Source organism: Canis lupus, chromosome 5 (genome assembly GCF_011100685.1).
Source record: "Canis lupus familiaris isolate Mischka breed German Shepherd chromosome 5, alternate assembly UU_Cfam_GSD_1.0, whole genome shotgun sequence".
Taxonomy (NCBI): domain Eukaryota; kingdom Metazoa; phylum Chordata; class Mammalia; order Carnivora; family Canidae; genus Canis; species Canis lupus.
In genome coordinates, this window is record NC_049226.1 from 9,403,078 (window position 1) to 9,426,279 (window position 23,202).

The following is a 23,202-nucleotide window of genomic DNA, read 5'->3' on the forward strand; positions in this document are numbered from 1 at the left end:
AGTGCTCAGGAGCACGGGGGACAAGAGGCAGCTCCGGGCCGCCTCCCTGCTCGGGCCATCACCCTGGTGTGGGTGCTCAGGGCCTCGTCCCACCGCGCCCTCTGCCCCTCCACTCCTGGAGCGGGGCTAGCGGGCGGCGAGCACTCGTCGTCATCACTGGCAGGCCCCTGCCACCATCCCTGCCCCACACGCTGGGGATTTAGTCATGCCCCCCACCCCGCCCCCGGCACTGCCCTGACACGTGTCCCCCACCTCACCCTGGGGACACCAAGGGCTGGGACTGAGCCTGGGGCAACGGAGGCCCTCGCTGTCCAGGGTGGCCCAGCCCCAAGCCCAAGAGCGATGCCTCCCTGCCTTGTCCCCCTTGCCTCTCCCGAGTCCTGGCCCTGGAGGATACAGCAACAACACTTTAATCGACTCGGGTCAGGAGTCAAGAACAGGACCCAGTGCAGGGGAGAAGGGGTTCCAACGTGGGGAAATACATGAGAAAACCGGCACGTGGACAAAGGAAGGGAGCGAGGCTGGGCAGCTCTGAAATAGGGTCAGAAATCCGCCCCTACACACAGGCCGATTGCTGAGGTTCAGATTTAACACGGGAAGGAGAGACACGCCCTTGCCAGGCCTCGGCCAGGTCAGGCCTCTGCCTTCCCTCTTGGAATCTGAACAAGCAAGATCTGAGCCTACCCTCCCCTTACCAAGCTGGAGACACCACTCAAGCTCTGCTCCCCATCCCTTCTGCCCACAGCTTCCAGAGTCCTGGGCCACGAGCCCTGCAGTCCTCGTGTTGGCAGTCCCCCCCACCCCGGGCTGGCTGGTGTCAGGTCAAGAGGCTGCCACAGTCCTTGGGGGTGGTTTCCGTGGTCTTGCCCCCGCTCCCCTGTGAGGCGGTGGGGTCGGGGAAGCACTTGGGGAATTGACTGAGGTCCTCCAGGCTTCTCCTTCAATCAGGACTTCATATTTCTTTATACCTGCAGGAAGGGGGAAAGGTGGGGGAAGAGAAAGTGAGACACAGACTAAGCTCCTGCCCCCATGGTGGGGCCAGGGAAGGCAGGTTTATAGGGCCCCTTAGTAATTGCCTCTCACCCCTGTTCTCTATCACTGAGGGCTCCCTTTCATCCCCTCAGCTGCAAACAGCAAGCCAAGATGACCATGAGAACCTTGCAAAGCTGGTGTCGCCTCTGACAGTTTTACAAAGCAGAATCACAGATCCCATCTCGTCTCAGCCTCAGATCACCTTGTCAGGGACTTAGGGGTGAGTGCCCCCCTGCCATACACAGAAGGCTATGGAGGCTCAGAGGGCGTGCCCACGGTCTGATACATGAAAGTGAGCAGGGACGTCAGGATTGCCCAGGGACTCCTGGTTCCCTCTGCCCTAGCATGAGCTCCTCTGCTCCCCACACACCGGCCTCCCTCGGAGGCCCAGCTCAGGGTGGCAGCAGTGCAGAGAAAAGCCAGCCCCCACACACCTGGGTTCAAATTCAGGCTCTGCTGAAGGCCTCAGGCACATTGCATGAGTTCTGAGCCTCCATTCTCTCATCGCTAGAGGACAGAACCGACCTCTGGAGGTTGCTGAGAGGTAAGCAGCCGGGTCTGAAGTCAGACTCCATTCCAGGGGGAGCAGATGCCCACTAAATGTTCATCCCTCCTTCCTGCTGCTCTCTGGGCCCTCCCAGTCTCCCCTCAAGCCTGGCCCAGGAGGGCAGGTGGAGGAGGTCCCCGTTGTCCCCACCAGGGCAGGCAGGATGGAGCTGGGCTACTGCCTCCCGCCCTCGGTTTTTCTCCCAGAGAACCTGGAAGACAACATCTTGAAGGGAAAGTGCTTCCCCAGATGTGGGGCTGGTCACCCTGAGCCCAGGGGCGCCTTCCACACATTTACCATCCAGGGCCAGGTCCACGGCTCCGGCCAGCTCCTCAGCCAGAACGGCCTGCTCAGAAGGAGAGCGGGAAGGCCAGCGAGAGCCTGCCCTCCACACCAGCACGCAGCCCAGCCTCTTGCTGGCTCTGCCTTGGCCTCTACGTGCGGCCTCCACACCCGCCACCACCGGGCAATAGACAGAACACACCAGGCCAGCCACCGAGGCTTGATTTCAATCTTATCCCAAAGGCTTTGATTCTAGTTGCCATTTTCTGTACACCCCAGGCAGACAGGCCAGATGATGTCAGGTTTGTGAACTTTTAGGAGGCATGTAGGGCTCAGAGCCCGAGTTCAGAGGGAAAACGATGTCCCTGGGTCCTGCCTCTGTCCTCGGGGTACAGCCAAGGCCCTGCCGCTCCCTCCCTAAGGAGAAGAGTCTGCCAAGCCCAGTTGGCAGCTCAAGCTCCTTAGGAAACACTTCCCAAGCACCATGCTCTGCTGGGATGGAGAGTCTTGGAGCTGGCCCCCAAGGGGAAAGAGAAAGTTGGAAAAATCACATGGAGGAGAGAGGATTTGCATGCAGGCCCCACTCGAATGGCACCTTAGCCACGGACTTGAAGGAAATACTCACAAAAGTCATGGGACTTGAGGAAAATACTACCGCGGGTGGGTTAGGGCCAGACTAGAGCTATGGAGACACATGGGGACAACAGAGGACACATTAGCAGGGCCGAGAGTGGGGATGGAGGGGCATGGAGCAGCCCCAGGGTCCAGCCTCAGTCTGGGCTGTGGGTGGGCTCAGACTGGGCCCCGAGCAACTGAGCGCTGGTTTGAACTCCCATAAGAAGAGAGGTCGGGGAGGAGAGACTACTGCAGTCGGGAGGACTCACCCTCTGTCTCTGTTCAGGAATGACTTCCAGGCTAGGATCTCTTTGTACACCAACCGGCAGAGGAGCTGCGGGGAATCCGAGGCACAGGGGGAGGGGAGGGCCATATTAGCACTGAATGCATGGGGAGTCCCCAGTGCTAGGTGAGCAGGGGGCTGGGAGGAAGGAAGGTCGTGGGCACAGAGTCTCATCTGGCAGGGTTCCCCTTGGGGAATGTGGTTCTGAGTGTAGGGCAGGTGATCTCACTGTCCCATAGGCCCTTGTGGCCAATGCTCTGCACCTCCGGGGATCCGGCCTGGCAGGACAGGACACTGACCCCCACCGGTGCCCATCTGTGTACCCCCGAGAACCCGTACCAGGCAGGCCAGAATGTCGGCAGAGATGAGCATGTAGAAGACATTGTTCCAGCCTGTGGGGGAGATCAGCCCAGCCAGCAGAGGCCCCAGAGCCGCACCTGCGCAGAACACAACATCAGAGAAGGGCACCCAGCAAGGGGCCCCAACCTGCCTGCCACCCGGGGGCAGCATTCCAAGGAGTGCGCTCAAGACAGGGTTCAGGGCTCAGCTGCCAGGAGCCAAGAGTGGGAGTCACAGACCTATGGACCCAGTGCCGTCGATGATGGCCGTGACAGTGGAGAGTGCCTTTGCATTGCCCTTCAGGCTCTGGTGAGTTCCCTAGGGAGAGACAGCGGAGTGGGGAGGCCCAGGTGGAGAGGCAGCACCAGGACTGGGGGGCTGACTTGGGGAAAGGCAGCAGCAGGGGCTTGGAGTGGAGAGGAAAGGAGGGGGGCCAGTGCTGATGACTTTGAGGGTCTCAGGTGCCAGGATCTCTGTGCACCAGGGAGGGGGGAGGGATGCGGGCCTGGAGACCCCAGGCCCTGACCAAGCCCCCAGAGTCATCCCCCAGGTTGGCCCCAGGGAGGCGGCCCACTTACCAGGTCAGCAGAGACGGCGGTGGTGATGAGCGCGTAAGGGCCATTGACCAGGGCCCCACAGATGATCAGCATTACTGAGGCAGTAACAGGGACAGCTGGTTAGGGGTGATGGGCCACTGCCAGCCCCCGCCCCGAAGCAGGTGAGACCCCCCCACCGGGCGTCAGGCTGAAAACCTCCACTTCCCCGAGCCTCCCACCGTCACCCCCAAACCAGCTTCCAGGGGGGCCCCTAAGGCAGTGGGCTTCCTGTGTGCCAGCAGGACGGGCAGCCGCCCCTCACCTACGGAGTTGGTTATCCCCTTCTGGCCCACGGAGTTATACAGGAACATCTGGGAGAGAAAGAGGGAGACACAGAGTCACACCCAGGCCTCCCCATTGGCCACCTGGCTTAGACTGGAGCCTAGAAGTCTGGCCGGGGAACTCCAGAGGTCACCTTACTCCTTTTCCTTCCCAAACCCAGACCTCTTGGTCTTTAATTGTCCTGGAGATGGAGGGTCTAAGATGTGGTCATCTATCGTTTCCTATTTCTCAAAAAGGAGAATATCTAACCTTTATTTCTCATATCTAACCTTATCTAATATCTAACCTTAATTTCTTATTCTTTTCTTGGCCAGGAAGTTTAGCAGCTGGTCTGCTCCGTCTCCACCAAGGCCAGATCCTTGCTAATCCCTTCCCAAAATTCTCAGTCTGAATCTCTTTCCTGTGCCTCCCTTGGCTTCTCTGCCCCCAGCAAGCACAGGGATGGACACACACACATACACACACACACACAGGCGTGTGCACAGGTGCCCAGGTGTGCATGCATTTCCACAGCCTGCACAGGTATGTTCGAGCATGTGCATTTTGCTCTTGAGGTTGTACCTACCATGGGGGCAGCCAAGATTAGCATGACGCAGCAGGTGGTGGCCCTGCCATTGGTGTAGTCGGAGATGAGTCCCGCCATGATGCCGCCTAGAACACAAACCGGTTCACGCGCTGCTGCTCCAGAGGTGACCACAGCCTCCCACTAGCGTGGCACCCCAAGCTTTGCCCCATCGCTCTACCCAACACTAGCCTGGGCATGGGCACCCAGAACTAGCAGAGCTCTTCTCTCTGAAGCCCTCCCCACACCCATTGCTTTATGGGAAGATCAAACACAAGGGCGAACTTTCTTAGGGCTACCCAGCCAGGCAGGAGCACTTTTTCCTCTGATGTCATCTGCCCAGGTCGTGTCACATTGGACCCGTCCCTTCCTTCTGCACCCTTACAAGGGAAAAGGGGAATAGAGCCTAAGGCAGATTAGGGCAGGGCCTCACCTATGATGCCACCAACATCGAAGAGGGTGGACAGGTCCCCAGCCTCTTTGGCACTAAAGTGAGCTGTGGAAAACACAAATATGTGGTCAGACCTGGGGGCTCGGAGCAAACGTCGTGGAGTGCCACAGCCAGCAACACCGCTACAGAGCACCTGATCCAGTCCCACTGCCTCCATTTTCAGAGGAAGGAGTAAGGACCATGGGGAAGTCATCTGCCAGGGTCATAAGTAAATTTGCAGCAGTTTGGAACCGGACACCCTCTCTTCCCCACACCCCATCCTGTACTTCCTTCTCCCCTTGCAGGTTGGCTCTAACCTCTCAGAAAAGCCTTCCCCTGAAAACATGGGGGCTGGCCCAGGAGAACCCTGTCCCACTGGGCCACCTTTGCCCTGGAGTCATGACTATTCTCACTGAGCCGCAGCCCCACCAGCCCCGCTCCTGCTCTGCTCTGCTCAGGAGGCCTCCACCAGGAGCCTCCACACCCATTTGAAGTCTCTGCTAATAAACAAAGCCAGGAAGGAGACTCACAGGCACATGGGGACCTCAGGTCCCAGGCCTTGTCCTAGGATTCGAAAAAGGAATATCCAGAAGCTTGAACTGTAGCCTAACCCTCAAGGTTGACTCATACTCTGAAGCCAGCACCAAGGCCACAAAACAAAGAGTCCTAGTGTCCACAGAGCTTCCCTGGCGTGCTCCCTTTATCTTTGAGAGAGGCCCTGTGATGGGGCTGTTGGGCAAGTTCTGGGCTGGGATTTGGCCTTGAGTAATCTCCATGGCATCCTGTTCAGAGCAAGTACAGTGCACGCAAAGCTTTGGCCCTCCCACAGGGCTTGGAGGGAGCAGCTCACCCTGGGGTGGAGGGCCTGGGCCCTGCGGGAGCTCTGAGGGCAGGGGCAGGGGAGTGCAGGCCCCGAAGGAGGGCCGTGCCTCCCACCCAGGCACAAGGCATCAATCCCCGGAGGCAGCCCCTTGACAGGAAAGCAGTGTTCGCTACCAGGCTTCAGGCCGTGCGGAGGCTCACCAGGCCCTCTTCCTGGGGTTGGGGGAAGCATTCAAAGGCAGACCTTCCAAGCACCAACCAATCCCACTCATCTATGAGCCTCGGCAGGCTGGAGGTGGGTGCGCCTGCCCTCAAGACTAGAGAAGGAGTTAGGAAGGATTACAGAACAAAACTTTGAGTTCCTAACTCCCAACTCTGGTCCAGCAGAAGAAAGGTGGCTGGAATCAGGGTCCATGAGGTCTAACTGCCAGGGGCTAACTTCCAACTACCAAAAAAGAAGTCTCCCTTTGCCCCAGGAGAGGTTCAGCAGGCATCCTGACTATATTCTGGGATCCCATGCATCACATGACAGGTTTCCTCTCCCCACCAGAGGTGACCTCACCTCCCTTGTACTCACCCACATTGAAGATGTAGAGGGGCAGCCAGTAGAGGAAGGTATAACTGACCAGCTTGGCGAAGAGCAGACACAAGGAGAACTCGACCACACCCTGCAGAGCAGGGCAGAGGGTGTGAGGGAAAGGCGTGCAGGTGGCCCGAGGCCCCGAGGTAGTCCCAGGGGGTGCTCAGCACCCCCAGCACTGCCACCGCCTACCACACAGACCCACCTCCAGGACCTCGCCAATCTCAGTAAGAGCAAGGTGCCTACATTCAAATGCTTGGTCAACACAAGCCTCCCACGTTACCTCCCCCAGCTGGCCACTCACCCGAAGTACCTCCTATAAAGAAATTCTGGAAGCCGTAGACCACCCTGAGCCTCCCCTACCATCTCCCGGCATCCAGCAGAGAAATCTAGAGAGCCTCTCCCTTGCCTGCCCCCACAAACTTCTCACCGGGATCCGGAGCGCCCCAAGGAAGCTGATGGCAGCAGGCTGGGCGCTTGGCTCCTTGGAGCCCCTGGCGGCGCTCTCCAGGCTGCTCTCCTTGGGACTGTTCCCAAGGTCCTCGGGGTCCTGATTCTCTTCCAGCCCACCCTGAACAGAGATGAGCCCGTGCTGCGGGCACGTCCAGGTGCCACCTCCAACCAACTGGAGGCACGACCCGTGCAAGAGGTAGGGGCTCCTGAGCTGGAAGAGGTACGCGCCCCCTCCTGTCTGAACTAACGTCCTTCGGGCCCAGCCAGGATATAGGGGAGCCAAGCCAAGGGCCTGGTGCACGGGCCCTTCTCCAACTCCCGAGTCCTCTCCGGGACCAGCCCCCGTGGATGGAGTAGCAGGGCAGGGGTCGGGCTGGGGGGGCTCACACTTGTGTGGTGCTGAGGGGGCGTGCAGTCCACGTCTTCTGGGTCTGAAAATAAACAACCTTCTAAGAAGCTTCCCAGCAGGCCAGAACCCCTGCCCCCAAGTTAATGGCCAGTCTACTTCCCAGCACAAGGGAGCCTGGAACCCGGGCTCCGCAGACACCTTCTGGGCCCGGCTCCCGAACAACCACCGGCGTCACTACTACCTTGTGGACTTTCTCTGCCCACAAAGTGGCCACACTGCCGGGCTGGGCATCTCTGAGGGCCGTGGGGATGTGGAAGAGGACGGCAGATGAGGGGTGTCCCGTCTCGGTCACCTCCCCCTGCTCGCCTGCAGAGCCAGCCAGCACTGGCCAGGCACAGCGATGGGCCAGGCGTCCTAACTGCACGTCTTGCTGAGACCGCAACCAACCCCAGAAGGTAGAGGCTCTTCTTTTACAAATGAGAAAACTGAGGCCCAGGGGCACCTGGGTGGTTCAGTGGTTGTGCGTCTGCCTTTGGCTCAGGCCGTGATCCTGGGATCGAGTCCCGCATCGGGCTTCCCGCAGGGAGCCTGCTTCTCCCTCTGTGTGTGTGTGTCTCTCTCTGTGTCTCCCATGAATAAATAAATAAAATCTTCTTTAAAAAAAAGAAAGAACTGAGGCCCGGAGACACTGTTTGTCCCAGGCCATACATGGGTCCTCCAGCCCCATGACCTATAATCCTCCCCCTAGAGCCAGCTGCCTTCTCTCAGACCCTGGAAAGAGAAGGGGGAGGGGGTCCACTCACATTCGATGAGAAAGAGGAAGGTGAGGATGCCCATGGCAGCGGTGATGATGCCGGGCACCACAAACGACAGGCCCCACTGCTCATTCACCCAGACGCCAGCGATCAGGGAACCCAGGATGTTGCCTACGGATGTGTGGGAGTTCCAGATGCCCATGATGAGCCCCCGCCTGGAGGGAGGACAGGGAAGGAAAGGGGAAAAAAGGAGGGAAAAAAAAGTCAAAAGAGAAGCACACGGTTCATCACAACTGCCCCAGCCAAGTACAAAAAGCTGGTTGCCTCCAGCCTCTAAGCCCAAAGACAACCGTGGGGGAGGAAGGGGAGGGCTTGTCTGGCATCAAGCAGGTGACAGCAAGGCCTGGGGTCCTGCTCCCCTCAGCCAGCAGCTTGGGCAGCTCCCATGGGGCTTCCACATGCAGCTCTCCCTACCCTGAGGATGTCCAGCCTCCACCCTCTCTCCCCTCTGGTCCCACGGCTGCTACCCTACAGCACTGGTCCTCGACCAGGGCCACTCTGCCTCCAGGGGAGCCAGAAAATGTCTGGAGATTCTAAACTGTCCCAGCTCCAGGTCTGCTAGTGGCATCTGGTGGGTAGACGATGCTAAACATCCTGTGATGTGTAAGATAACTGCACGACGCAGAATGATCCAGCCCCAAATGTCAGCAGGGCTGAGCCAGAGAAACTCCTGCTCGAAATCAACTCTTATGTATTTATTCATTTTTTGCACAGAAGCCAGTTCAAGTACAAAATAATAATATTTATTATAAAGTTTTAGGGACACCTGGGTGGCTCAGTGGTTGAGCGCCTGCCTTGGGCCCAGGGCATGATCCTGGGGTCCTGGGATCGAGTCCCACATCGGGCTCCCTGTGTGGAGCCTGCTTCTCCCTCTGCCTGTGTCTCTGCCTTTCTCTGTGTCTCTCATGAATAAATAAATACAATCTTTAAAAAATAATAATAATAAAGTTTTATTGGCTTCATTTTTGTCTTCCTGCAAAATGGAAATTCGTCTGTTATGAGGAAGAAGCAGAACTAAGGTGGCCTGTCTTGTGCTTAAAACCTGATCAATGAGAAAACCAGCAATGCCTTTCAGTCACTAAAACATTCAACTAAACGTGAAAATCAGCAAGACGGAAACAAGTCTCTAACCTTTCACCCTGAAATTATACACAAGGCCGCCCGTGGCCTCCTGGTACCCACAGCCCTCCCGGGGCACCTCCCGCTCCTCCCCCTCCTCACACTCACTTCCCCTTCCCGAACCAGTTGCCAACGCAGGTCACCACCGAGGGCCAGCCCGTGGTCTGGACAAGTCCATTACAGATCTGCGGGGAGACTGGAGGTCAGTGGGACCGGTCTGGACCGTGCGCAAACTCCCTCTGACCCGTCCGGGCTGAGGGGCCCTCCACGGCCCACGCTGCAAGCACCCCCTTTCCCAGCCCACCCCCCAGTGCCATGGGCAGAGTTCTCCTCTGGCCCAAGATCCTTCCCTGCAGAGACCCAGGCTCTCGGGCATTCTTGGGGACTTCAGGGCCGTGCTCAAGGTAGACTTAGCGAGCAAACAAATGCATGACCTGCATGATTCCAAGAAGGGGTAAGAAGGGCCCCGAAGCTTAACGGGGGAGCACTGGGCTGGGAAGGGGTGATTCACAGCCCAAATCTGCCATTGGGGGTGGCTGGGACCAGCGGCCTCAGCGATCCTTCCCATGATGGAGCAGGGGTCTGAGCCCAACGCGGAGGCTCGTACCTGGATAAGCACAAAGTACCAGAGCATGTGGATGTTCCAGAAATATCCTAGGCCAAAGAGCGAGGTGAAAAGGCCACTGAGCAGCATTCCAGCTGAAAGGTAGTAGCGGAGGGGGAGCCGCTCCCCAAAAATCCCACTGGAGGGGAAAAGTGGACCTGCAGTTAATCACCCACCGCGCTCCCCAGATCTGCCACCTGCCTTGTCCCCCTCCACACCACTGCGCCAGCTTGGCCCAGGTGACCACCCGGGACCTCCGTGTCACCTGCCACATGTCCCCCTCCACACCACTGTGCTGGCTTGGCCCAGGTGACCACCCGGGACCTCTGTGTCACCTGCCACATGCCTGGGAGGCCCTCGAGGCTCCTCTCACTGGACTTCCCTCCCCTGGTCTCCTCGCCTCCCTGCCCTCGGCTGCCCACTCCTCCCCATTGACTTTCCCTGGGGCACGTCTCTTGCCTCCGTCCTGTGACCTTAACTACCACCTGCAGGTTACACAGCTCCACCCGGTAGCTTCCCTCCAGATCGCTGCCCCTGCAGGATCACAGCAGATGCCTGCTGGACGTCTTAACCCGGATGCCCCCAAGACGTGTGCAGCTCAGCACTCTGAGGCTGAACTCTCCCCACTCAGTCCCTTGGGTCCCCGCCCCTCATCTGAGGGAGCGTGGCACCACCATCTCCTGTCGCAGAGCCACCACATGGCTACAGAACCGGCTGCTGATGAATTGGGCACCTCCACCAGGCTGTGGGTTATCGGAGGGCAGTACCCTGCCTCATTCGCCTTTGGCCCCTGGCGACGGACACCAGGCTTGCTGCGTCAAAGCGGTGCCCGCTGTGCTAATTTTAACCTAGGCCCAGGAGAGGATGGGGGTTTTCCTCGCCATCTCTGTGTCCAGGTCCCCCCCACCCGCCCCAGACATGAAGGATCCCGGTGCAGGAAACACCATATTCCAGCCGTATCACCACCACTGTCATCTGAGAGAACAACAGAGGGAGCGTCCAGCCTTTCCAGGAAAAGAAGCTACTAAAAATAGGAGTCTGCTAGGTGAAGGCGCAGGCCGGGTGACGACGGGAAGGAAACGAGGAGGGCCGGGGCTGCTGGTGTGTGTGCCCACCTCTTGGTCTCCTATCTACCTGGGTGGGGGGGGCATCAGCCTTTTCTCTTGGACCCCCTCTACCCTGAGGTTAGTCAAGGGGGGCAGCAGGGACGCCTGAGTAGCTCAACGGTTGAGCGTCTGCCTTCGGCCCAGGGCGTGATCCCGGGGTCCTGGGATCGAGTCCTACATCAGGCTCTTTGCATGGAGCCTGCTTCTCCCTCTACCTGTGTCTCTGCCTCTCTCTGTGTCTCTCATGAATAAATGAATAAAATCTTTTTTAAAAGTGGGGGGGAGCACACCTCACCCCAGGACAGTCACAGGCTCGGCCTGTCTCTTACCTGATGAACATGCCGATGGCATAGGCCACAAGGAAGGCATTGTCCACGGCCCCCAGTAACTCCTTGTAGTTGTTCCTGTCTGAAAACAGATGAGAGAGACAGAACGCTGGTGCTTGGCTGTCCCTGCAAGAAGTCCTTTCTGGCCCCGACGACCTCCTCCTGGGGCGGAGACGAGGGGAGTGGGGAAGGGCAACCTGCCCTGTTCCTACCAAATGGAGCCCAGTCGCACCACGTAGTGTCATTGATACTGTGGCTGTCGTTAGTGGGCTTGATCAGCTCCGAGCAGTTCTGGTGCAGACGGCTCTGAGGAGGCAATGGGGTGCACAGGTCAGGGGTCATCTTCCGGCGTCAGAGCCCCCCCAGCCCTCCCGGACCACACCAGCACCAGGGCCTCCCCGCTGGTCTCCTTGCTCCTTCCCCTGGCTTCTCCCCCTGCAGGAACTGGCTTACAGGGGCGAGTGGCCGTGTCAGACCCTCAGTGAAGGGCAAGGGGAGTCTAGGAGCAGAGCCCTCCCCTTCCACCCACAGGCAGCAACACCGCTGTCAAAGGGAGCAGGAGCAGCTCAGGAAAGTTCCCTAGGAACTACTCAAAGTAGGGGTCGGCCATGTGAAGGAGGCACCTCCATGACTATGGTAAGGGAATAGGGATGGTTCTGGGCCGAGCTCTAGAACATTCTCCTAGAGTTTATTTCTGCTGGGCCCAGCATCCCCTGCACTCTTCCCGAGCGCCAGGCCAGCCTCACCTTGACAACACTGATGGGCTTCCTGGACATGTGATAACAGGTATAAATGAAGAAGGTGAGCAGCAGGATGAAGCCTCGGAACCTGCAGGAAAAGCAGGCACCTGGGTTAGCAGGAAGTCAGCCTCAGCTGGAAGCTCAGTCATAGTGTCCCCTGGGGCCCACTCTGGCAGCCTCAGGGCCTCGGCACCCCGAACTCTCTACCTACGTGTCCCCACCAGACACAAGTTCCTTGGGACGGAGGCCAAGGGGAGGGTGGGAACAGAGGCCTGGAGGCCACGGGGCTCAGGGAGCCCTGGCTCTCTGGTCCCAGCTCCTGAGGCCTTGCAGCAGAGCTGGCTCAGCACCAGCCCCCCAAGACCACACAAATGTCCTCTGTCCCCGATCCCCACTGCTCTTGTCACCTCCCGTCACCTCCACTGTCCCTTGACCTAAGGTCAGGACGCCTCTATGTGGGTCTGTGTTTCCTGCCGAGACATGGCAGCAGCAAGGTGGAACCGTGTTTAAAACACCGGAAGTGGTGGGAGCAGGTGTGGGGCGGCCGTGCAGGGGGGCCTGTCCCAGGGGCGCTCACTAGTCCTCTTAGGCCTGGAACACAGCAGGAGCAGCAGCGGCCGCAGCCCAGTTAGAGCAGAGCCCAGACGCAGCCGCAGCCGGAACGTGGCCGCAGTGGGGGAGCTGGTGCCGGAATCCACATCCTCCTCCCAGGCCGGGTCTCGTCCATCCGACTGGGCAGAAGGTCATCTTTTCCATCTGTGGCTCACACATCACATGCGCCCTCGCCTCCCCCCACTTCTCATCCTGAGGAACAGTCTTGGGATGGAAAGAACCCCTCAGCCTGCCCTTTCCCCGGGGGTCTGGGGAAGGGCCTCGATGGCCTCCTGAGTCAGTGTCTGCTTCCTCAGCAGAGCATCAGCTGAGCTGAGTCAGCAGCCGGGAGCCACAAAATACACAGAAAATAGACCTCAAAAATGGACCCACACCCCGGGAGGAAGAGGCAGGCATTTAGGAAAGATCCAGAGCCTTGGCTGATTCAAGACCTCATGGAGAAGGAGGGGGAAGGGTAGGAAGGACCCTAAAGCCCTTTCCATCCCTCAGCAATATGACCCTAAGTGGCAGGACATGGGAGGCTCACTCTGGCCTCTCTAGGGATCTGCCTCCCAACCCCACTCTGCTTCAGCTGCGAGCTTGCAAGGCGATGGAGCAGAGACTCTGGCCTGCTGCGACCTGCCCATGTGCTCCCTGGGAGCAGATAAGGAGGTTCAGCAGGGGCCTGCACCAATATCCTGACCTGTGAGATTCCAGCGCTGCCCTTACACCCAGCTCTGACCCCACCTCCAGTAGAAAACCTGACACCCAAGAGGGCAGATGAGTCATGATTCTGGGAGATGGGGGTGCAGGAGGTCCTCAAACGTGCTGTGATGCCAGGCCTGGCCCTGATGCCCTCTGGGACTTCCTCCCTGGACTCCGAAGAGGCGCCGGGATGAGCTCAGAGTCCCACGGCTAGCTGGGCACAGCGCCCTTGGCACCAGGCCTCTGATTAATCCAATGAACTTGCCATTCCACAGCCCTCTTTCCATTCCATTCCACTTTGGTGGCTATTCTGAGCAAAAGGCCCTGGTGCCACAGTGCAAAGGGGCTTGGGGTCACTGGTGCCATGGTACAAAGGGGCCTGGGGTCACTGATCAGGTGAAGGGCTGAGCTAAGCTGACACCAAGGCTGCCAGATTTAGTCTCTCACAGGAAAGACAGCTGAGGAGCTGAGGGGCTCTGGGCGTGGAGAACCACAGGTTTCACTTCCCTTCTCTCAAGCCCTTTCTTCAGAATAAGGGGCCCCAGGAAGGGAGCAGCTGGCCCCCTGTGGTGTGAGGGGAGGGACGGCAGCCCGCGTGCTGGGCAGGGCTGGGCTAGCAGGCCAGGTACAGAGGCACTGTGTGCCGTGAGGCCCGGGGACTGTTTGACGTGAGGCCAGTTGCCGCCGTGACCCTCCAAGTCTCTGTTAGCAGAAAGTGGCACTTCTTAGAGTCCCCCCTCCCTCACCCCAATACTGGTTACTCAGTAACCAAGTTAGATAGGGACGCGAACCAGCTCTCTCTTAACTATGAGCAGACAGTCCAACTATCGACCTTATTAAGACTTTGCACTAGGACTTCCTGAGGTAAGGACAGGGAACGATGTGTCCCAAAGCAGCAACGGGTTAAAAACAAACAAAAACCGCACAGGACCTATTACCACTGCCAGGATGACAACCCAAAACTACAAGGAACAGCACAGGAGAGGGACGCCGGCCTTAGGAGGTGATGGAAAGGAGCCTCCTCTCCCCAGTCAACCCCCAGGACCTGCATCCTCCTTTCTTACTTTGCAACCCCATTGCTGCCCACCCTGTAAGGCCAGTGGGGACTTAAGCTCCCTCGTCGCCATCCCCTTCCCCCTGTGCCAGGGGTGGGCTTCCAACCCCATCCAGGGCTGCTCAGTAGCCATGTGACGGGCTGGGCTAGCTGTGGCTGCAGGTGAGCTTGGCCCTTGCCCTGAGCAAATGGACTTGGTGACCTGCCCTTGGATGTGCCTGTTGTGGGACTCAGCAGATCTGAAGAGGATAGAGGCTGGGAACATAAGGACCAGGCCGGTGGCGGGAGTGCCCCACCCCCTGCCAAATCCTCCACGGAGGCTGGCAGACACCCCGGGAGGGAAAGGCCAGCCTGGAACAGACAGCACAGCGCTGAGCCCGGAGCCCGGCCTCCAGCACCCGGGATGGGGCAGGGACAGGCCAAGTCCCAGAGGGCACAGAGCCCTCTGGGGGCAGAAAGTCAGCCTGAGGAATCCTCTAGTCGTTACCCTTCCTCCTGCTGGGACTCAGGAGCTTGCTCAGAGAGATCAACTTGACTCAGAGCTTGGTCCCAAGATCCCGTCCAGCAAAGGGAGCCATTAGCCCGCAGCTACAGTGATGAAAAGACATGGCTTTAAGCCACGGCACCATGTTCTGCTTAGGCAGCTGCCAACCTCTGGAAGAGTTTGGAAGAGGTGGTCAACGCTATGCAAACAGCACGGGGGCGGGGGGGGGGGGGACGTGCTGATGGTGGCAGAGCTGGGGTCCCAGCAGCAACGTGAGAGGACGGCCTTCCTCTCAAGATTCTCTAGAGGCCCAGTCCCCCCCCGCCTCAGCCTCATCCCCCTTCCTCTGAGCTCGAAGGATCCAGGGTGCGAGGCATGAGCCAGAAGGAGAACAGCACTACGGCCCCCCCAACACACACCCCAACTCAGGCACCGTCAGATGGGGGGTCGTGGGCTTCAGAGACTCTACCCCCCCCACCCCGTGCCTGTCCTCAATTCTGTTGTCCCTTCAGGGTAGCTGCACTCAGACCCCAGCACTCGCGTGGTACAGTCTGAATTGAAGAAGTCAGGCCCTGACCCACCGCACAGACAATTCCAGACCCGTCCACGGGGCCCTAAGTCAGACCGCCCTCCCCAAGGCCGCCTGCAAGGAGGGAAAGAGGAAACGGTAGGAAGGAAGAGGAAGCAGGAGGCAGCTGGGGAGGGGGGTGAGGGAAGGGGGGAGGGGAGGGGGTAGAGGAGCACCCCAGGGTCATGTGCTCTGTGACCAGCTCTGCAAGCCAACACATAGCGCCACGCCCAGTGCTCATCCCATCAGGTGCCCCCCTCAGTGCCCGTCACCCAGTCACCCCATCCCCCCACCCTCCTCTCCTCCTGCACCCCTTTGTCTGTTTCCCAGAGTGAGGAATCTCCCATGGTTTGCCTTCCTCTCTGTTTTTCCACCGCTCATTCGAAGGAGCCCTTTCGGTGGCCCTTACGGCCACGTCTCTGCCGCTACCGGGACAGTCAGACCAGACGGTGCTACTGGGCGGCGGGGGCCCTGATCGGAGGCCAGGAGGCCGGGGGCCAGGGCAGGACAGGGAAAGGGTCCTTCCTCCTCTTCGGCGGGAAGAGGCTGAGTCCTGCCCCAGGGGCCTGGGGCTGTCGGCCTCTCTGACCGCGCTGTGCCATTCTGTAAGTCAGACACCGCACTCCGCACCTAGTATCACGGGATTGAGTGACACATGACAGGTGTGGAAGCGCCCGGCGTCCAGCAGGTTCTCGGGTGCACTGGAAGGGTGGGCGTGATACCTGCAGGCGAGCCCTCCACCAGCCCTGGGGGGACATGCAGCCTCGGCCTTCCCAACAGTCATGGGGGGGCACGGCTCCTGCCCCCCACCCGGCCCTGATCGGCCAGTCCTCCCTCCCCCCGCCTCCTTGTCCTGGGTGCTTCTCCCGCACAGCACCAGGGCCTGCACCCAGCCCATGAGCAGCAGCCACAGCCACCCCTGCACACACACACACACACACCCCACGGCCCGCAGGACCTCCAGGCCGCGCAAGCGACCCACGGGGGAGGACAGGGGACAGCTCTCAGGTGACTTCGCCCGCTCAGGCTCCCCCAGCTGCAGCCGCCACCTTCCCTGGTCCCCCTCCACCCACCCGGGTCCCCCTCTGTGCCTCTGCTGGCTGTGCCTCTGCGCTGGGGCTGCAGGTCACTGGCCACCCCATCCTCCTGCCGAGGCTGCTCCCTCCCTCCGACCGCAGCCCTGCGATGACCAAGGGCTAACCCTAGGCTGGGCCCCGCTGGCTCTCGGGGTCTTCTCATTTCACCCGCACCCCGAGGTGCGGCTCAGTGCCATCTGCAGTTTATAGACGAGGACCTGGAGGCTCAAAGGCATTACGTGACTTCTGCGAGGCCAGATGGCCCTGTGATCGGCGACAGCAGGACGACCTTCAGCCTGGGAGTCGGACCAACCTGGATGCAAACTCCGGCTCAGCCTTGTACTAAGGATGTGGGGCTGGACGAGCTACACAACCTCTCTGTGCCTCAGTATACCCACATGTGCAGCGGGGAAACAAATCGTCGCCTTGCGGTGAACCACAAATAAACAGTGTCTGGCACAAAGTAGTAGAAAGAGCAAGTAGAATGATTGGCAATAATTAGGGTTTGGCCAGGGCTTGGGCACCTGGGTGGCTCAGTTGGTGAAGCGTCGGCCTTCGGCTCAGGTCATGATCTCGGGGGTCCCGGGATGAAGCTCCCTGCTCGGCGGGGAACCTGCTACTCCTTCTCCCGCTCCCCCTGCTTGTGCATTCTCGCTCTCTCTTTCTAATAAATAAATAAATAAATTTAAAAAAAAGGCTTAGTCAGTGCTTAATATGAGCCTGGCCCTGGTCTGAGCACTTTACACATTGTACCTCGTGTGACCCTCAGGACAGTGTTGTGAGGTAGGGACCGCTAGTCTCCCCACTGGACAGACAAGGACTCCAAAGTTCAGGGCAAATCCACCCTCTGGTGTCCCAGTCGCAGAAGGCTGAGCTAAGTCTGCTTTCTTCTGCTCACTTCTGCTTGAACGCCCTCCTTGGGGACACGTGAAAGCAGTAAGTCCGATAAGAGTTTGATCCTTAGTTGTCGGAACTAGGACCAGGTCTTAATCATCACTGCAAGCCACCGGGTTCAAAATAATAATGGGCCTACCGTTGGCACATTAATGTTTAGTGTTTGATAGGAGTCCAAACCCATACTCAGCAGGAAAGAAATAAAAGGACATGTACTGAGTGCCCTTCATTGGCCACGGGAAGTAAAAAATGTTCTGATACCATGTCCATCCTCCAGAACCCACCTGTCTTCTTTTTACTGATGGTGAAACCAAGGCTTAATGAATTTAAGTGCATAAGACATATGGTGGTGAAAGGATTTCAATCCAGATCGGTCTTAAATCTGGGAGCTGTTAGAGGACAACAGTACGTAGTTGGAATCACACTTCAAAAAGTGTGTAAATGATGTGTGTGGTTGTAGAAAGTGGTGCCATGTGTTTTCATGAGCTCTTCTAAAATGCTAACCTCCTCAATCCTATTTTCTCTAAAATAGAAGTTACTCTGATTAAAGGGTATAATTAATATACATGAATGAAACTCTATTAGGAATAATAGCAGCAGACGGGTATGATTTGGCATACATGGTGATGATATATATATATATATTTTTAATGAAGAAGAAAAAAAGAGAAGTGTTATCTTAAAGTAAAATAACTGGTCTTTCCAGAATAAGAAAGAAGACAGTAAAGGACAAAACCTGAGTGGATTAATTTGTAGAAGGTTTGTGAAAAGAGAATTTGATTACAGTATGCACAAATAATGAATCTGAAAATAAGTAATTATGTTAAAATTTTGTCAAAATCTGCCTCAGTTTTCATCTTTTTCATATTATTTTCACAACAAGGCTAGGGTTCCTTTAGTGTCAAATACATCAATGCAAAAGTAGAATTTGGTGTTCTCTGTCTCTGTTAAAACGACAAAATTTTCTTGAATGTTGGTTATTGGTCTGCTTAAAGAGAAGTTATAAAATGTTACTCTTTCACCTCCTGGGTAATCTGCCTAGATGGCAAAAATCCAGTATATTACAGAATAATTTTCCATTATTTTAAAAAACAAAGATTCTTAGGAAATAGCTAAGTTTCTTTACAATGTTACCTTCAATTTTTTTTTTTTAATGTATTATGGTCACTTTCAAATGGGTAGACAAGAACGGTTTCTTAGGTACTCATGATAAGCATTCAAATGTCCTAACAACCTCTGATTTTTTTTTTTTTTGCCTTCCCAAAATCAAGTCCTAAATGCAACATAAAATAAAACTTTCTGGATATCTTTCATACCTCAAACTATCAATGAGATATTCAAGAGGGCCCCTGGAAAATCACAAAGATTTGTTTTTTCACTTTTTAAAAAGAGAGGTGCTGCAAATGGTTAGGTTTATCTGAGATGTTGCTATTGACCAGCTGTGTGGAAATAACTGAAATCAGAATAGACACTCACCCTAATCTAGGTTAAATTTCCAAAGGTAAAATGTTATTATTTATATAAGCATTTCACAAACTATATGCCATATGAGAAATTCCTACAGATTTCTCAGTGCCCTCTGGGTCTGTGCTCAGCATCCCAGGGTTGCTCTGCTGTGTGAGAACAGCACAGCACAGCCAGTCACGATTTCAGGTCCGATTTAGAATGTCACCTGGTATACTCTATGTTGGCAAATTGAATTTAAATTAAAAAGGGGGGGCCTCTGGGGGGCTCATCAGTTGAGCGTCTGCCTTCGGCTCAGGTCATGATCCTGGAGTCCTGGGACCAAGTCCCACATCGGGATCCCTGTGGGGACCCTGCGTCTCCCTCTACCTGTGTCTCTGCCTCTCTGTCTCTGTCTCTTATGAATAAATAAAATCTTTAAAATAAAATAAAATATTACCTGGGCTGCAATATTACTTCTTTAATTTGAATCTAATATCTTCTATTTTCAACTTGGGATGTACATGGGACTTTCCTTGGAGTTTTATTGAAATACAGTGTGTAGAGGTGCCTGGCTGGCTCAGTAGGAAAAACATGTGACTCTTGATCTCCAGGTTGTGACTTCAAGCCCCACGTTGTGTGCAGAGATTAAATAAATAAAATATAGATGTGTAGGACTTATGCCATATTTACTCAATCCCTTCAACTGATGTTCTTGGTATATATATCTCTGGTATACTATATAAATTATATCTCAAGATTTTTAAATATCTCAAGACTTTCTTCTTTATAAAAATTGTGTTCACCCATTTTTATAAATTAAGATGTAATGTCCACTATCTCCTTTGAATTTATCTTACTACGTTTTTAGGCATTGTCTAGATTTTTAATTGGCTTGATTTTGTTTTGCATATCTTAGGAACAATCAAATTTTCTGATTAGCCACATCACTCTTGTCATGAATTCTCATCAGGTTGCTCACATTTGAAAATTATTGTAATAAGTTAATTCATGCCTCTTTAGGTCTCTGTTACCTACAGAAAGTTTTTTGTTTCATTCTAATGCTTCCTAAAGTTTCTTCAATCAGCTAGAGGCCAAAAGTTTTGTTTTTATCAAGCAAGAACTATCTCGAAAAAGCACTGTTCCAGGCACTTATGCTTGGGTATGGGCTTCTCATGGCATTGCTTATACATCTTTAAGAACATACCCAGTGGGTTGAGTCAGGATTTCCAGAACTCTAGTGAAGAAGCGGACAGGTTTATGAGACTGCTAACCCAAGATTCGGTGGGATAAGAATCGCATAGGCCCAAGTGAACTGATGAGGGATGGCCATCATTGCTGTTTGGAATATTGTGGATGTCATAGTGTTCAATTTTCTGGAAATATAAAGAAGCCCTACCAATTTCTTCTTCAGCTGTGTATAACCCATAACAATTTACTAGATTCTGTTTTTGTAAACTAAAATGAAACACTTGCAAATATCTCTTTCTCCCTACCTGGCCACCCCACCCTCCAAATTCAGAAACTTTTGTTGAGTCTTCCTGCTTTTCATAGCCATATGGTGATTAGCAAAAGTTTAATAAGAAATTGTCCTTTTGTTGTTATTGTTTACGTGGGCTCCACAACTAGTGTGGAGACCAGCGAGGGGCTCAAACTCACCACAGGCAGATCAAGACCTAAGCCAAGATCAAGAGTCAGATCCCCAAATGACTAAGCCACCTAGGCACCCCGTCCTTTTTTTTTTTTTTTAACCAGGATGTAATTAGAAAAATTGATTATATAACCAAGGCCTTACCTGGAATGTCATATTTGACAACGATGATCTTTGAATCAGATATAACCAGCCCCTTTTAAGGAACTAAGGTTGACTGCATGAAGCCAATACTAATAAAACCCTCCCAAGAAAACTGTTTACTGTGTTCCTTCCCTGGCAGGACCAGTACACTTGGGATATTTTGGGGACTTCAAGAAAGGAGGAATTTGCCCACATTTATGGGTAACAGCAGGTAAAACTAGTGTTTTGGCTTTCTAATCTCAAAACAGTAAATAATACAGATAATAATAAATGAATTGAATAAATAAAGGCTTTTAAAAGTTCAATTTAAGATTTCTTATGAAAACCTCCAGGGAAGCAACCTAACAAGGCCTGTATTGTAGATGAACACTCTTGCTGTACCTGTATACATAATCAGATCAAATCTGATGAGACCGGCCTTATTTTGTGATCAAGAATAATCTTTGCAATTATTTTTGACCAAAGCAGAGGAGACTGTAGAAAAAAAAAAATACTCCCTGAAAAACTGTGCATTGTCTAGAGGACACTCCTCCAGTCACCCGGATTCTAGCCTTTCACTGACTTTGCACTATTTTATAATTCTTTGGAGTGGCAGGCCACTGACAAGTCATGTGTAAGAAATGACAGTCTCAAATGAATAGTCTTTTCTCCCAACCTGCGGAAAAGCCAGTCTGGTCTTAATATTCCTGATCTATAAATGGGCAAGTTCTTCAGATTCTTTCTTAATTGTGGTTAAAATATACATAACATGTACCATTTTGAAGCGTACAGATCACTGGCATGAAGCACCTTCGAGCTGCTGTGCAACCGTCACCACCATCCATCCCCAGAACCTCTCATTGTCCCCAGCTGAAACTCCACACCCATTAGAAACATCAGGCTCCCTCTTCCCCTCTTCCTAAGACTTTCTAACTGATCATAACATCTTCTGCCTCCCTTAGGATCAATAAAATGAAAATCTTTAACACGTGTTCATTTCTTATATCCTATCAGTCATAATTTCATCTTTTTACGAAAAGTATCTTTTAATAGTCCTAGAACTCAAGAAGGATCAAATACCGTAGGAGAGTGAAGAAGGCTGGGAGTGACGGAGGGCTGGGGGGCTGTCGCCAGTGAGGGCGGTCACTGCTCGCCCAGCGCTGTGGGTGACAGACCAGCCGTCCCAATTTGCCAGGACCGAGGGGGCTGAGCGTGCAGGCTCTTTCTTACCTCTTGAAACCAGTAAGGTGGTCATCTTGAGAGCACCCGCGCTAGCTCAAGGGGATTCTCCACCCGAGTAATAGAATTTGAGAATTTGGGCCTGGTGTGGCTCAATTGTTTCTCAAGAGGGGCCAGGGATCTGGCTATTTACAGGACCGTTTACAAATTGTTAAGTGATGGCGACTGACACAAGGTCACACACACACACACACACACACACACACACACACTGTGCGGACCGAGAGACCTGCTCCAGTGCGTGGCCGGCGGTGAAGAGGGGGCTGGAAGCCGCCCTGCCCCGCGCCCCGCGCCCCCCGCCCCCCGCCCCCCGCACCCCGACGGGCACGGCCCCCGCGGGCAGGAGGGAAGCACAGGCTGGCGGGGGGCGGGTCCGCAGAGGAGCCCCCGGGCTCCCACAGGTGTGCCCCCCCCCCACGTCCCTGGGGCGGGGTCCCAGGACCCCCGAGCTCGGCCCCCCGCCCCCGCCCCGCTCACCAGCTGTCCCTGGAGAAGGTGCGCAGGAACCAGACGCCGGGCGCCAAGGCGGAGCGCATCGTGCGGCCGCGACCGGGCAGGGCCGGAGGTCGGGAGGACGGCGCGGCCGCAGGAGGGCGCGGAGCCGGCGCGTGGCCCTCGCCCGCCGCCGCCGCGTTTAAATGCCCCGCGGCCCGGCCCGCCCCGGCCCGGCGGCCCGACGCCCGCAGCCCCCGCCCCCTCGCCCCTGCAGGCCCTCGGGGTCCGACCCGGCGCACGCCGACCCCCCTACCCCCGGCGCCTGCATTTCCCCTCGGGCCCCGCGAGGGACCCGCCGCCCTCGGAGCGCCTGGAAGCGCCTCCGCCTCCGCCTCCGCCGCCGCCGCCGCCTCTGCCTCCGCGCTCCGCTCCGCTCCGCTCACTTCCCGCCCGGGCCGGGACCGAAAGCCCCGAGTCGGCTCTCGGCGACCTTCCGACCTTCCGCTGCCCGCAGCTCGTTGCGGCCGCCTGCGTCCTTCTGTCCTGGGAAACTGAGGCTCGCGGGGGGGGGGGGGGGTAGTGACATGACACCCGGTGCCCCCCGCACCCCCCACCCCACCCCACCCCACCCCGCGCATCGCACTGATCTGAGGGGGGTGCACCCTCGGGCACCCTGAGAGCGCAGGAGGCTTTGCGGGTTACAGTATCGGCCCAGACAAATCCCTCCGGCCCACTGGGACTCCAGGCTCCCTATGGAGCCAGGCGGGCCTCTACCTGCCCCCTCCCCAGGGAGACTGGCCTCCCATCTACTCCTGCGGGGACGGGCTTGCAGCCAGGCAGCAGGGAAGCAGCACAGAATTCTGTGCCCTTAGAAAGTGCTCCTCAAGGCCTCTAGCCCGAGGATTTCCAGGGCATGTTGCCACCTATGAAAAGAAGATACTGTGAGATCTTTGGATTTGAACCCAAGAGGGGTGAACTCTACAGGGCCAGAAAGGAAACATTCACCTGGAGAGTAAAGTTGTTAATAGAACATAAACTAGGAACATGTCCGTGCAAA

General features: G+C 55.8%; 1 protein-coding gene across 5 annotated transcripts; it reads right to left on the bottom strand.

The window, feature by feature from the left end:
• Positions 1–394: 394 nt before the first annotated feature.
• SLC37A2 (solute carrier family 37 member 2) lies at positions 395–22,966 on the bottom strand. 5 transcript variants are annotated; one of them, XM_038535764.1, is made up of 19 exons: positions 22,920–22,966; positions 11,889–11,970; positions 11,355–11,448; positions 11,146–11,224; positions 9,714–9,849; positions 9,215–9,291; positions 7,976–8,142; positions 7,211–7,254; positions 6,801–6,941; positions 6,368–6,458; positions 4,972–5,034; positions 4,542–4,627; positions 3,957–4,005; positions 3,677–3,750; positions 3,338–3,416; positions 3,099–3,196; positions 2,746–2,810; positions 2,487–2,543; positions 395–968 (listed from the first exon to the last, which is right to left on the bottom strand). In XM_038535764.1, exons 1-18 carry the CDS (start codon positions 22,949–22,951, stop codon positions 2,513–2,515), a joined length of 1,488 nt encoding a protein of 495 aa, XP_038391692.1. In that variant the 5' UTR covers positions 22,952–22,966; the 3' UTR covers positions 395–968; positions 2,487–2,512. The 5 variants fall into 5 exon arrangements, with proteins under 5 accessions (XP_038391692.1, XP_038391691.1, XP_038391689.1 ...); XM_038535763.1 differs by lacking the exon at positions 22,920–22,966 and adding an exon at positions 22,188–22,326; XM_038535761.1 differs by lacking the exon at positions 22,920–22,966 and adding an exon at positions 13,177–13,650.
• Between the last annotated feature and the right edge of the window lie 236 nt (positions 22,967–23,202).

Bases quoted from the DNA above. Each gene is read 5' to 3' on its own strand.
- SLC37A2 (XM_038535761.1), bottom strand. From the start codon at position 13,262: ATGACTCATCTGCCCTCTTGGGTGTCAGGTTTTCTACTGGAGGTGGGG. The intron at 11,225-11,354 runs GTAGGAACAGGG...ATCTGTTTTCAG, and splicing joins GTGCGACTGGGCTCCATTTG to ACAGGAACAACTACAAGGAG. The intron at 9,292-9,713 runs GTACGAGCCTCC...GTCTCCCCGCAG, and splicing joins GGTACTTTGTGCTTATCCAG to ATCTGTAATGGACTTGTCCA.